The 15,793-nt window shown below is 39.3% G+C and overlaps 1 protein-coding gene across 2 annotated transcripts in view; it reads left to right on the forward strand.

Moving 5' to 3' along the window:
* CENATAC (centrosomal AT-AC splicing factor) overlaps positions 1-15,793 on the forward strand; it is a 484,230-nt gene that overhangs the window by 424,737 nt on the left and 43,700 nt on the right. For both annotated transcript variants that reach the window (XM_044080937.1, XM_044080938.1), the window contains 2 exons: positions 465-563; positions 869-1,001. In XM_044080937.1, coding sequence (XP_043936872.1) covers positions 465-563; positions 869-1,001 — 232 coding nt within the window. The remainder of the gene's footprint in view (positions 1-464; positions 564-868; positions 1,002-15,793) is intronic.

A 15,793-nucleotide genomic window follows, 5' to 3' on the forward strand; every position in this document is an offset into this window, starting at 1 on the left:
CCGAAAATAGGCAATGTGCTCAGTTGGAACAACTTGGTTAGCAAATGTGAAATAAATAAATAAATACATACATACATACATACATACATACATACATGCCAGGATGTGGTGGATACATAGTTTGTACTTTTGTTTAGTGTGTTTCCAAGTGCTGCTTTTGGGCCTTTTCAGAGAAAGGTTAAGTGTTTGTGGAGCTAAACTATGTTCTGAAAGTCAGTCCTTTCATTTTTCTCAATTTATCGCAATAAAAATATTAATTTTAAATATTATAAAATTTCAGAAAGCTAACAATTCCCAGTTTGTGTAGCAGTTTAGCCAGTAAGTGCTGCTTTGGTTCATTAAAAATAAACTGGAGTAAATTAAGTTATTTGGGTTTACTGATTACAATACTTGATGCATTTTTCTCTCTCATTTTGGTTTAGTTATTGAAATAATTATTGCCTTATCCCTTAACTGATACTTAGGTGCCACTCCACCATGGTTGATTGATGATGATGATGATGATGAAGAATCTGGGAACATGCATGAGATTGGACCATCTTACGAAGAGTTTGCTAAACACAGTGAGTTACATTTAAGGAGATTTTTGGAGCAGATAGTACAGCATTTAAGTACTTCCTATTTGCCTGTCTTGCCTTAAAAAGTATTTTGAAAAGTTCACCACATCCATGTAAATTAATTTAGACTTTGTAAACATTGACAGAGCACATAATAGTAATAAAATTGTGTTTGTTATAATCAGTTAGTTATGTGTCTTGTCTCTTGGTTTATGTTCTATTTTTAGTCATTTTGGAGATTGACTTTTTTCCTCAAAACTTCTAAAGCATTGCTTTTTATTGTTTTTTTATTATTATTTCCTTATCAACAGGAGAGAAGGAAAAGCTAAAGAAGCTCCCAGCTCACAGAGTTGGTGCAAATTTTGACCACACCACTCAGACAGATGAAATGTGGTTGCCTTCCTTTGGAAGAGTCTGGAACAATGGAAGAAGATGGCAGTCCAGGTAAGTGATGGAATACTGCACATATATATCAAAAACTGTTTTTAGCCATATCAGTATTGATTTTTAGCACTCATAAACCCTGAATCTTCATCAGAAAAGGCCACTGTAATAGTAAAGTACACACACACACAGACAGACACACACACCCTTTCATAATCACTCCTGTATTCCCTATGAAGGTCTTAGCTGGTCCTGTGCCAGCATTCTGTAAAACCTTCAGAGATGCATGACATTTGTATATAGCTAGGACAGTTGTATCTGCTCTACTAAAGGAGTAGTTTACATACAGTGGCTATAAAAAGTGTACACACCCCTGTTAAAATGCCAGGTTTTTGTGATATAAAAAAATGAGACCACAATAAATAATTTCAAAACTTTTCCCACCTTTAAAGTGACCTGTATACCTGTCCAATTCAATTGAAAAGCAAAAAAATCTGTTAGGGGAAAAAATATGAAAAATAAAAAAATGTACAATAAGCTGGTTGCATAAGTGTCCACACCTTTAAACTAATACTTTGTTGAAGCACCTTCTTAAGCTTAGAGCTATGAATTTATAGAATTTTAGTTTAGCCTAAACTATACTGTTTTAAAGTAAGATTTATAGATGTTGATTGTTATTTATTCATTTTTATTATTTACTTTAAGTTGCTTGGATGGATTTCATATTAAAAACTGCTTATTGTTACGATTCATTATGATGAAATTTTAAATATTTTTTGATTTATAGGATTATATGTTTTTATAATAAGGCATTGTTACACACATTGTAATGTATCTGGCTTTAGTGATAGGTAATTTGATGTGATGTTACCTTAGTATTTAGGTGGTTTGATATTTAAGAGGTGATGTGCCGGTCTGCTGACTCCTGAAATTTTTGTTTTTGAGTTACAGAACCGAAGTCTTCAACTAAAAGCTAAGTACCCCATTGGGGAAACTTTTTCTTGCTGTTAACTGATGTCAGTAAAAGTAAATAATTGCATTACTTGTGAAAAGCAAATACCTCATAAAGATTTTAATTCGTACTGTATTCCTTGCCTAAGCCCTGACCACGACGTACCTCGCTGTCGGTTTTGTGCCTTATTTAAACCACAAACTATCCATCGTCAGTATATTTTACACTTCTAAATATTTTGATGCTCGGTTCAATTATCCTGATATGTCTTCAGTCAGCCTTCCGACTACCGACATTCCGAAAAAACGCAAAGATAAAGACAGAGACAAGCTGCATAGGTCCAAAACTACAGACGACGCTTCTCCTAAGCCAGTTTGCTGGTACTCAGTGAGGCGCTTTCGCAGCCCCTGATACCCGCTACTTCTGATTTGCAGGCCTCTACTGAGACCTATTCGGAGTCCGGTATGCCGCGAGATGCTTCAACTGTGGAACCTGCGGATGACTGTACCTTAGTTGGGTCCGGAGCCACTGTGCAGGCACCAGCTTCTGAGGGTGTATTCAGACCTACTGACTTGCATATTAAACCAACGCCATCTTCTTCTTCAAGGCCTAAATCTCGAACCATGCCTAAAAAACGATGCCCAGACTGCATGATCAGGCCTCTATCTGTAAAAAACAGATGATAAGAATGGCTGAAGACCTTATTACTCTAATCAGGGGAAGCCAGCCTTCCTCCTCTAAGACCTAGGACTGAGTTTGTTTATGATACTTCTGACCAAGATTCTGAAATTTCTGTTTCCTCTGATGAACAGGATTTACCCTTATCTACCTATGAGGATTCTGTTGCTGAGGACTCCATTCCCTCTGTTTCCCCCCCAGAGGATTTCTCTTTTGGTGAAACCTTGCATACTCTCAGGGAGCATTTTCACTGGGAAATTCAGGAATTCTCTGATTCTAGAAAGAGGCTTAGGGATTTCTTACTCTTGCCCCAGCACAGGCCTTTAGCCATACCTCCTGTACTAGACATTGTTGGTGATGCATTTGCAGAATCTGGCTTGGCCCCTGACTCTTTACCTCCTACTCCCAGGAAACCTGTTGGATATTACAGGGTCCCTGACTCTCACATGTTCCTTTTCAAAAATCCTACTGCGGATCCTAAGACTATTTCACAGGGGCCCAAAGGGCGTTAAAGCTACTACTGCCAAAAATCCAACCCCCTCTGATAGAGACTCCAGGACGCTGGATAGATGGGGTAAGAAGGTATATACTTCTGTAACTTTGACCATAAGGGCCTTAAACTGCCAGTTTCATATGTTGAAGTATCAGCAGCATATTATTGGATTACTTGAACAGAAAATTATGTTGTTTCCTGATTGTGCTGAAAATAAAGATTTACAGGATTTATTGCATTCAGCTGAACAGGTTGGAAAACATATTCTGCAATGTAGTTTTGACTCTCTAGAGGCATCTTGCAGGGCTGCTGTAACTGGGTCTGTACTTAGAAAGCATGCTTGGCTTGAGGAGAAATCCCTACCAGATCATGTTAAAGTAAAATTACTGGATGCTCCCATAAACCAGGACCACCTGTTTGGCAACAAGGCAAAAGAAATTCTTAAAAAGATGGAAGAAAAGGCTAAATATATGCAAACTGTTAAATATTTTTTACAAGTACAACCTCCAAGATTTAGTAGGTATTGTCCTTCCAAGAAATGGTCCTTTCCTGCCTCTTCCAGACCTTCTCAGTCCAAACCCAGATCCAGCATAGCTCCCAGGCTGCAGTCCCAGGGTATGCACAGGACTAAGCAGTGGGGGGGCCTCCACTTCCAAATCTTGGAGTAATAAGACTCCCCCCTATGGTAAACTGTGTCAGTGACTTCCTTTTAAAATTTCCAAGCACTTATCAACTGACTGCCGCTTTGGGGGGAAAGATTGCTCTTCATGCAAAGATCTGGGAACTCATTACCCAGGACAAATAGGTTTTAAATATAGTGTTCCAGGGATACAGATTTCACTTCCACATGTTGCCAACACCAAGTGGGTGGCCAGACCTACCCCCAAATAAGTGGGCAGAGGCCCAAAACCAAATACTTTCTCTCTTAAGCATGGGGGGGCTATTCAGCTGGTACCAGAACAGGAAAAGGGACAAGGTTTTTACTCAAGACTTTTCCTGGTACCCAGAAAAGACAATTCATGGCATCCTGTCCTGGACCTGTCTACTCTAAACACCTTTTTGGAGATTCCAAAAGTCAAAATGCTGACTCTTCACCAGTTGCTTCCTATGCTAGGCAAATATGCCTGGTTGGTAACACTAGATTTAAAAGAAGCATACCTGCACATCCCAATCAGGGAATCTTGCAGAAGATTCCTACGATTCAAAGCAGGCTACACGCACTTCAAAGCAGGCTGCACGCACTATCAGTTCTCTGCACTGCCCTTTGGCTTATCTACTGTGCCCAGGGTATTCACGAAGTGCCTAGCTCCAGTTATTGCATTTTACAGGCAAAGATATATTCAAATGTACCCATACCTGGACGATTGTCTAATTCAGGCAGAAAGCCAGGACATACTTTTGAATCATCTGGCCTTTGTACAAAGGGTTCTAACTTGTCTGAGGTACACCATAAACAAAAGGAAATCACACTTGGTATTCCTGGAAGCAAGCTTGAATACAACTTTCCAGATGGCTTTCCTCACGCCAAAGAAACAAATTCATTTAACAACCTACTTCAAACAAGTGGCCACAAAAACCCTGCTATCTGCAAGACAAATACTACAAGCCTTGGGGATCATGGCCTCCTGCATTCTTCTAATTCCATATGCAAGACTGCATATGAGGAAACTACAGTGGTATCTAAAAAGCATATGGTGTCAACATTCTCAGGATCTCGAAGCAATGACTCCTATCATACCTTGCCTACGTCTAGAGTTCCTTTGGTGGGCAGAGGCCTGCCATCAAAACAAGGGACTACCTTTCACACCACCACCCCCTGCTGCCAAAACCCTAACAACAGACGCATCAGACTATGCATGGTGGGGCTTACGTGGCAGGGAAGTGCATTCAGGGCAAATGGAACCAAAGTCAAATGCACCTGCATATCAATCAAAAAGAAATGTTAACTGTACAGAATGCTCTGACAGCCTTCATGGACCACATTCTTCCAGGACAACTAATGGTAAAGACGGACAACACCACTGTTATGTGGTACATAAACAAGCAGGGGGGTACACATTCTTACCCCCTCTGCAGACTAGCCCTGGCATTGTGGAACACAGCTTTGAGCTACCAAGTGCACCTACAAGCTCAGTTCTTGCCAGGAAAATTAAATACACTGGCAGACGGACTAAGCTGAAACCTCATGGACCCACATGAGTGGAAGCTGGAACCAAGGATTTTCAACATGTTGACAAGCAAATGGGGGGAGCCCAGAGATAGACCTATTTGCCTCTCCCCAGAACTACCAATTGGACAAATTTTGCACAAGGACTCCCCACAAACAAGCCTGGAAAGTGGATGCTCTGTCTTTCACCTGGAAAAACCTGTCAATCTATGCCTTCCCCCCTCTGCCTCTGCTCTCCAAAGTACTACTAAAAATCAAACAGGACAAACCAAGGATGATTTTGATTGCACCAGACTGGCCACGCCAACAATGGTGTACCCCCTCCTGTGCAGTGTGTCATGGTTCTCCCCATGGCACCTGCCTCAGACTCCTTCCCTGTTGTCTTAGCAGGAGAACCAGATTCTGCACCCTCAGCTTCTAACACTGAACCTAGCAGCCTGGCTAATTACCTAATCTCTCCTTTACCATCCCTCAGTAAACCTGTGATGGATATCATTTTAGAGGCAAGGAGGCCTAGTACTAGAAAATCTTATGCTGAAAAATGGAAAAGATTCTGTGCCTGGAACCAGTCTCAAAAGATGAGCACAGCAGCACCCAATTTACCTCAGATTTTACAATACTTAACGGAGATGCTTCACAAGGGCCTGTCTTTTTCCTCCATCAAAATTCACGCCTCAGCCATTTCAGCTCATTATAACACAGAACCTCCTCTCTTCTCTCATCCACTGCTCAAGCAGTTCCTCAGAGGGGTCAAAAATTTGAGACCACCCAGGAGAGCTCCAACCCCAGCCCTGGGACCTTAACTTTGTTTTGGAGAAACTCACTCTACCTTCTTTCGAGCCAACTGCTACTGCAGACTTAAAATGTATTTCTTGGAAAAGAACTTTTCTTTTAGCAATCACTTCAGCAAGATGGGTATCTGAATTACAGGCCCTTATGGCAGTGGAGCCTTTCATCATCTTTCATGCGGACAGGGTGTCCCTCAGAACCAATCCATCCTTCATGCCCAAGGTGGTATCCAGTGTGGCTCTTAATCAGTCCATTAATTTGCCAACCTTCTTTCCCAGTCCACAGAACAAAGGGGAATGGATACTGCATTCCTTGGATGTGCACAGACAACTTAGATTCTACTTGGACAGGACTAAACCTCAAAGGAAATCTGAACAACTGCTGGTGGCATTTGCTGCAGGGCAGAGGGGAAGGCTATTTCAAGGCAAACCATTTCTAAATGGATAGGCCATTGCATTCATTTCTGCTATAAGCACCATGGAAAACCTATCCCTCAGGGTATCAGACCTCACTCCACCAGGGCTGCATCTACCTTTACAGCCTTTCTCAGAGGCGTCCCTACCAGGGACAATCCCTAAAGCTGCTACCTGGAGTTCTGTACATACTTTCACCAAGCATTACCATTTGCCAATTTTCTCTAAATCCAGAGCTGGCTTTGCCACTGCAGTGTTGCAGGGCATTATAGCTGGTCCTAATGCTATCTAAATTCCTCCTCCCAACCATAGCTTTGGGAATCTACCTGAATGTAATGACTGCAGCAGTGAAACACGAAGAACATAGTACAGTTGTGTACACTTACCATAAATGTAGATGTTCGAGTGTATTGACTGTTGCAGTCCTCGTTACCCTCCCTCCAGCCCCCTAACTTCTTTTGGCTATACCTCTACTTTCCTTTACTATGCTTAAAAGCTTTTTGGTGTATTTGCTTTTTTGTTGAAGGTACACCATTGTATTTTTGCATTTAATTGCTTCCCATTAGGGGGGCACCTGACATCTGGGGCAAGAAAAACTGATGTAATGGCGTCGGCTGCATGCTTTATACCCCTGACGTCATGGAAGAAGGGACAGCAACTGACGCAGGACCCAAGACTTTGTTAATCAGGCCGACTGAGGGCTACCTGCAAGCAGATAACCCAAATGTAATGACTGCAACAGTGAATACACTCGAACATCTACATTTATGGTAAGTGTACAAAACTGTACTTTTTTTGAGCTTGGCAGAGATAAATCATCAAAGGAGGCTGTTAAAGAAAAGATAATTTTCCAATGTTTCTGATGAGTGCAGTAGTTTTCAATTGAATCCCAAACAAAGGAAAATGCAGTCATTTTCTAAAGTTGAAGTATCAACATTCTCCTCTCCAGCCTTGCTGCTGCAAAAAGATATCTTAGCAGCACCCTCTTCGATGCTCTGAGATCATATCTGGTCTACAGGTGTGACTGTTGGATGAGCTTCATGATTTCGCAATCCTGTATCAACCCATGCCTGTTGTTTCTTTGTCTGATTCACCTTCTGAATTTATACTACCCTCTTTTGTCTGTAAATCTTTTGTCAGAGAGTGTTCTAGTGTTATACAGAAAACTGTATTAAAACAGGAATGTAAGTTACTACTTTCATGGACTAATGTTGGTCTGTGGATAGATCAGAAAGAAAGAAATCTTCACAGGTACTTGTAAAGGTTCACTATGGAGAGTGTAAAAGAAGAACCTTCCCCTAACACATTTAGTAATGAGGGGTATTTTAATATGAAAGAGAAGCATTTTCCTCCTCCTTGGAATTCTATTTGGAAGAATCCTTCCTTTCATTCCTCAAGGATTCCACCAAAAGACCTCTCTTTTCTGGATACCTTCAATTATCCAGGTGATTTTTTTTTTCAGTCTGCTTAGAGAGAACCTCTGACCTGAAACGGGATGCAGAGAGATTACAATTGCTACTTGATGCAAAGTGGTCTGTCTTTCCTCTTTATTGTGCTTTGAAGGGTACATGGTTGCTACATAATTGTAAGTAGGTTTACGCATTTAGTACATTATCCACAAGGACAATTAATTTACCATACATGAATATCAAAACTCCATTATAGACCATATTATAAAAGTTCAATTTAAGACCAGAACAAAAGAAGAAAGAAATGCTGGGATAGAAACCGTAGAAGTTCATACACTGACGTGTTTACAACGCTGTTAATTCTACTTTGGAGGTTACCATATCAGGGGTTATGTTAAGAAGACTTGTATGGCACAAAACTGAATCTTATAATTTTAATAGCAAATTGCTTAATATTTTTGTGATGCAGGTTAACCAGCATGTGACTTTACTATGAGTTTTGAATGGCAAAACCAGGTTTTCCTGTAAAGAAATGTATTGTACTCACTGTTCCTGTGTATCAATGGAGAAGTGCACTCCTAGTAACAAACCATTTATTTATTTTATTCTGAGAAAGGCCTATCCTGCCTTCTGAAGAACCCATGCAATCTACTTCTTATCATAAAGAAATTGGACCACCCATCTGTGAAACATCTGGACATTTTAGACTCCTAGCTTGGCTGCTTAAGTTCCACTGTTTGCCAGTAACCCATATTTGCTGGCATGAATAATATAGATCACTCCATTTTCAGAATGCCACATACTCGGGAGACATTCAGAGATATCTAGGCTCATTTCTCCTTGTATCTGATTTACATCCTCTTTCAGTTCTGTTTCCATCCATAATAGATTATCTAAAGTCTTTGATATGGGACTGATTTGCTGTTCTGTCAGTCCTTCTTGCAGACAAATTCAATTTCTATGTGGGACTGGAATCTTCTTCCTTGACATCACTTTTTTTTTTGTCTGAAAGGCACCTTTCTTCCATGACCATGACTGAGACACATACAAACATCCACCCACGTACACCACAGTGGATCTGGTGCCTTAGGGATCAGTACTTTTATATTGTAGAAACGTAATTCCCCCCATCGTACACAAATGCATACACAAGCCAGAAGTGTTAGGTGAATTAAGTGTTTGACATGGAAGTCATTGCTTTGGTGTCAGTCACATCCACTAGAAAGATTTCTGAGATTCATGCTCTCTCATTTGATTCACCATATTTAGTATTTTATCATGACAGGATTACTTTACAAAGTAACCCCTCTTTCATGGCCAAAGAGACCACAAAGACGAACCTTAACCACGTCAGTCATTTACCCTTCTTTTCCCTGAGTATTCGATTCAGAGAGAGTATCTGCTCCACTGTATGGACATGCACTAAAACTGAGATTTTATGTTGACTAGACCAGGGCCATCAGCAAAGGCAGAGTAAGCTTTTTATATTGATTTTTAAACTGAAGCTTGTACAAAAAAATACCAAGTTTGTACTTTAGATGGGGTTGGCTAATTCCATTTATTATTTTTTTTCTCATAATGGCTATAACAATAGAAAGCTTGTCACTTTGGAACATGAAGTCCATTCCACTGCAGCTGCTGTTGGGGTTTTAGTCTTCAGGAATGGAGCTTTGGATGATGTTTGTATAGCATCGCAATACATTAGCGATGAACACTCGAAAGTACTGCCACTAAGTGTCAGTCCAAAAGTGAAATCACAAAAGTCACTGTTTCATTTTAAAACATCTGCTCTTCTGCATCCCCACACTCCTGCTGCTTTATTTAACTCTGAGATCACTGTTCCTTGAAAAAAAGTTAAGTTTCTGAGATACACTGCAGTCTCATCTGTTAAACACAAAACAAACAAGTCACACTTACAATCTGGCTTTAAGTGGATTAGCCACAGAAAACTCTAAATGAAACCTGACAGCCTTGCATAACAGCTACCTTGTTTTCTCCCAGCATATTCACAAGCCAGCATAAATAAGCTGGATATGGTGCCCATTGGTGCCCATGCCAGGTCTATACCCATGGCCACTGTTATTTATCCAGAGTAGTGTTATTACAGGGAATGGACCTACTGCTTATTAGATATGAAATTTATGTACTTAATAAAACAATCTGTGTTAAAAGAAAGGGGCCCGTCCTTGATAACGCGTACCCTCTGATCTGACCCATGTGTACTGTCATAGCTGGTCCAGAGTGCTTTCCCTGTCTCCTCATGCTGCTGGTTTTGTATTTTTTAATATGTCTACAGAATTATGAGAGAGACTTAACAGCCAGAGACTTCAGCACAAAGTGTTATTGACTCAGCAAGGTGGTGTTTTGCATCTTAGACTTGTGAGTTTTTCTGGATGAAGAGTAGAATTTTGATTCCTGACAGTATCTCCTTTTTCCTTTCAAGTTTTAAATATCTTAAAGGAAGCTGAGAGGCATGATAGTAAAGAAAATCTTAGGTTCAAAAGCAAGGTCTGGCTCACTCTGTATCATCTCATGCCATAGTTATTGGACTTTTTCAGTTATTTGTTTGATTCCAGCTTAATTTAGTCTTCCATTAAAGTCCATGTATTTGCAGTGTACCAGCTTTTTCACAAACTGCAGCACAATCATCTGCAAAATCCTTCCTTAAAGAAATCTTGTGTTTAAGACCTTTAAAATGGGTATTGTGCCCTCATGAGATATTTAACTGTACCGGTGAATCATTACCTTCTTTAGAACTTGTAAAGTTTGGAAAGCTGTGATATCTTTAGTGAAAAGTGCCTTTTCTAGGAGATGTTACTTTACATAACACTGTACAACCGTGCAGTTTGAAGCCCTTGAATCACATACTTTTTCACAATGAAAAATTCTCATTCTAATAAATCCCTCTTTTATTCCATGGATGATGTTAGCAGTATTTCTTAAGCAGTCTAACTACTAGTTTCTTATACAAGCTACCAGAATGATGAACATCATTTTCATCTGCTTGGCTATGCACAGACAGCTTAGACGTACTTGAGCCAAAGACCTAATAAAACAATCAGCTGTATATTTATTTTATAGGTTTATACGTTTTGTGAACAAGCTCGGGGTCTGGTGGCCATCAAGGAGCGTAATGCCCCTTATCTCTCTTTGAAGCTTACTGATGGCCTTGTAATCATCCAGTTCTTCTGTGAAGATATGGATTGATGGGCTGAATTTAACTGGGAAGGGTTGTTTATCCCATAAGCATGGGAATCTTAGAGACATGAAGTTGTCAAGTTTCATGGTACATTTTAATATGAATATTAATTTTTGTTGAGACTGTGCAACAGTGGCCTTAGTTCAGCTGGTGCCCTAGGCAAAAGGGCTCCACAGTGTCCCCCCCCCCCACACCACCCAGGTACCCTCATCCTGGTCTACCTACACCAAATAAATACTGGAAAAGTGCCCCTGCTACAGCGGCGCCCTAGGCAGCCGCCTAGTTGGCCTATGCTTAAGGCCGGCTATGAGACTGTGTCCTCTAAAGCTCCAGACCCCTTGTTGGAGCTTGCAAGAGACTTATTGTAAGCCAGTTCCTTCTTGGAGCTGTGGACTGATGGTGTGAGTTTAAGAAAGAGAGGTTTAGGTTTAGGAATCTTTGAGATATGAAATTATCACATTTCTTTGTGTGTATGTTAATTTTTACCATGGCTGAGTGTCCTTTTGTGTTCAGGTTACCAAGTGGATATTCTGTGTAATTTATTTCAAATATTACAGGGTCCTTTAATGCTCTGTATGTCAGCTATATGTTTCCTCAAAGAATGTGATAAGACAGAGAAGACAAAGATTGGCTGCAATTTTTGGGGGTCTATATTATGTGATCGAAGAATCTCTTCTTCGAGCACACAATAATCGACACGTACAGCGAATGCTGTGAACCATGAATGGGCACGTCCTCCAATTTTTTCCTCAGGAAAAAAATTCTGTTGGCCATTATCGGGAATTGCCCTTTTCTTCAATGTAGAGCGATCTTGGAGTTGGTATATTTAGTTAGGGGGGTGTGGAGGGAACAGCCCCCCCCCACTTAATTAGTGTTTTAAAGTTTGTTTTTTTATTTTATGGACATCCATCTGTAAAATACTTCCTTAAAGAAATCTTGTGTTTAAGACCTTTAAAATGGCTATTGTGCCCCCATGAGATATTTAACTGTACCGGTGAATCATAAAGTTTGGAAAGCTGTGATATCTTTAGTGAAAAGCGCCTTTTCTAGGAGATGTTATTTTACATAACACCGTACAACCGTGCAGTTTGAAGCCCTTGAATCACTTACTTTTTCAGAATGAAAAATTCTCATTCTAATAAACCCCTCTTTTATTCCCTGGATGATGTTAGCAGTATTTCTTAAGCAGTCTAAGTGCTAGTTTCTTATACAAGCTACCAGAATGATGAACATTATTTTCATTTGCTTGGCTATGCACAGGCAGCTTAGACGTACTTGAGCCAAAGACCTAATAAAACAATCAGCTGTATATTTATTGTATAGGTTTATAAGTTTTGTGAACAAGCTCAGGGTCTGGTGGCCATCAAGGAGCTTAATGCCCCTTATCTCTCTTTGAAGCTTACTGATGGCCTTGTAATCATCCAGTTCTTCTGTGAAGATATGGATTGATGGGCTGAATTTAACTGAGAAGGGTTGTTTATCCCATAAGCATGGAAATCTTAGAGACATGAAGTTGTCAAGTTTCATGGTACATTTTAATATTAATATTAATTTTTGTTGAGACCGTGTCCTCTAAAGCTCCAGACTCCTTGTTGGATCTTGGAGATGGTATATTTAGTTAGGGGGGTGTGGGGGGAACAGCCCCCCACTTAGTGTTTTAAAGTTTGTTTTTTATTTTATGGCCACGTGAATGTTTTCCCGAGGAAAAAATTCAAGGACGTGGCCATTCGCGGTTTACAGCGTTCGCTGTATACGTGTCTATTATTGTGTGCTTGAAGAATAGATTCTTAGATCACATAATATATTCCCATTTCTGGCTATAAAATAAATCTTAAATTGCTGAAGCCCATTCATAGTCTTTGTGAATAATCTTTGCACCTTTGTAATTGTGCCAGATGACATGTAAGTTACAGAACAGAGACCATTGTTCTCTTAATTGTGCACAGGGAAACCTTTATCTCCCTGGTGTGGCTCTCAACACTAAGAAGGATCAGGTTGTCAGTTCTGTACATTGAAGATAGTAACTGCTAAATGTATATCAGTTGAAAAGTCTTCATCTACAACTTATCCAACATTTTTTGCTGTTTCTTCAAGTTTTAGTTGCCCATCAGTACTGTGTAAAGTTGGCGGGGTTAGTCTATCTTCAACATTCTGGACAGTGAAGATAACTGAATTTTACTGCACCTTTCATATGTAATGTTAAATAGTATTTGAAGAGAAATGGTAGTAGCAGGTTTAGGGACAGTGGTCTGAACTTTGCACTACTGCATATTTGGTGAATCAGACAATGGAGTAATTTTTCACAAATGAGAAAAAATGCATATGAGTGGTCACAGAATAGAGCCTTGAGGGGACTCCTCTTATATCAGGGGATGGTGAGGATAGGAGTCTCCTCATTCTTATCTTTTGTGTACAGCCACATAGGTAATTGTGGCCCATGTTATGTCTTTACTTACCTTTGGATCTTCAATTTTGTGTAAGATTCTGTCATGGAGTATATAATTAAGATAAGCTGAATAGATACATAAACCTTCACCTGGGGCACCATTCAAGAAAAGAAAAAAAGGAATGCCAGTTAATATGCAGATGATATAAAAATGGTCATCTCGTTGCACTGCATTTTGTTGTAAGAATAATAAACCTCTGCAAGGCGAAATAATAGCACATTCCACTAGGGAGAAACAGTATCAACACCACATTTCAGAAACACTTCTGTACAAGATATTTTAGAAGCTGCCACAAGTTCTGCAGTCTACACATTCACTTCAAAATAAAGTAATATAAGTAAATATTACAAGTTGTTGCACAGGCTTAGGGAGAGGATGGTCTTTAACATGTCTGTGCTTCAAAGGATCCTTTACCAGTAGATATTGTAATACTACTTGAGAATGTACCATGATGATCTGATTTTCTACAGTGACTCTCCTTGAGATATTTAAATGTACTTATCACTAAATCAGTGAGAAAGTGTATATAGTTGTTTCTAAAGTTTCAGAGTTATTGCTTTTTAGTATGACTATGTATTACTCATAATTCACACAGTAGCTTGCCACAGTCAAATTTCCATACAGGCAGAGGGGATTTGAAGAACTGTGTGTGGTTTCTTCTGGCACTATTTATGTGTGAGCACTTCATGCACCTGTGAAATTCTAAGGAATCTTGACATGATACCATGTAAGGCCTTCATTGGAAATAAAAGTTTTGCTAATGAAGGCACTTATGAAGATTTGGGGATATAAACAAGGTGCCGTCATTCACTGTTAACATTGTCCACTCTACTTGGAGCTACTGTTATGGTAAATACATTTAACGAGCAGCTGTACTATCCTAGCAGATTTCTTAAGTGGTGGTCGCTGTAAGAGTAAATCACAATACTTGGGGTTTGCTCACCTTCTATGTTCCAACCAGAGTTCTTTAACTGTTCCCATTTTTCCAGTCAAGACCACCAGTGGTTAACACCTGCTTATATGTTGATGGAAGCAGCATAAGACTCCATATGTGACCACCCTTATGATCCCTTTCACCATCTGGATATTGCTGGTCTGTCAGTTTCACACAGCTATGTTCTTATATATATATATATATATATATATATATATATATATATATATATATGTGTGTGTGTGTAAAACTACTGCAATTGAGAATTTTTTTTGTGAACTTGGGATGAAGTAAGGCTCTGTCCTCATCCCAACTCCAGCAGGTGTGTTTGTGATATGTAATCTGTGACCACCCTTATGATCTCTTTCGCCATCTGGATATTGCTGGTCATTCAGTTTCACACAGCTATGTTCTTTTATTTATATATGTATGTGTGTATATATATATATATATATATATATATATATATATATATATATATATATATATATACACACACACACACATATATATATATAATGTGATAATAAACAGTATTTAACTTGGAATGAAGTAAGGCTGTGTCTTCATCCCAACTCCAGCAGGTGTGTTTATGATATGTAAACTGCATCCAGAGGTTACCATGTCCACTGCCATGTTTGGTTAGGGCAGATGCATAAGTTAGACGACTCTTTTATGATAGTTGTTTAGAACCTAACAAGACTGCAGTTTGTGATATTGAGCATTTCTCGCCAAGATAAAAGTAATGTGTTTTTTTTAATGTCTGTAGGGAAATATTAAAGGTAAAAATATAAGAAGTCTTTATTAGAGTCCAGTAAAACACAAATCCTCCCTAGGTCTGCCAATGAAGGTGCATTCAGTTTTGATGGTTCCCAAAAAGAAGGATGATAAGGTAGGCACTAATAAAACAATCTCTGGCACTAATGCTACACACTTTAAAGTGACAGCTTCCTTGATTCACTTGTTGATGTTGTCTAGAGCAATATTATAAGTGCAGGAGATGAGCAATACAGACTGCATCATTATGGTAAGTCTAAATCTGTTGTTGTTGGTGGGATATGCTATACTACAAAACCTTCTACAAGTACACATGCTTTTTTTCTTCCTCCTACTATTGAGTGTAAACCGTTTGCCTGTGAATATTTTAATATTGTTCAGGGACTGCCATGAAGCAGCAGGGGACATTGGTTTGTACCCCAGTCCATTATATGCTCTTTATTTTTGAAGAAAAAAAAGTTACCTATAAAAATACCAGTCTCAAAAAAGAAATTATATAAAAAAGATCCTTCTTCCTCATCCTGTGACGGTAAAGATTTGTGTAGGAGCAAGATTGACTCCCTAACATACTCAGATTTTTGACAGTATTTCTTC

This window comes from Protopterus annectens, chromosome 8.part0, assembly GCF_019279795.1.
Source record: "Protopterus annectens isolate FY-2018-M chromosome 8.part0, PAN1.0, whole genome shotgun sequence".
Classification (NCBI taxonomy): Eukaryota; Metazoa; Chordata; order Ceratodontiformes; family Protopteridae; genus Protopterus; species Protopterus annectens.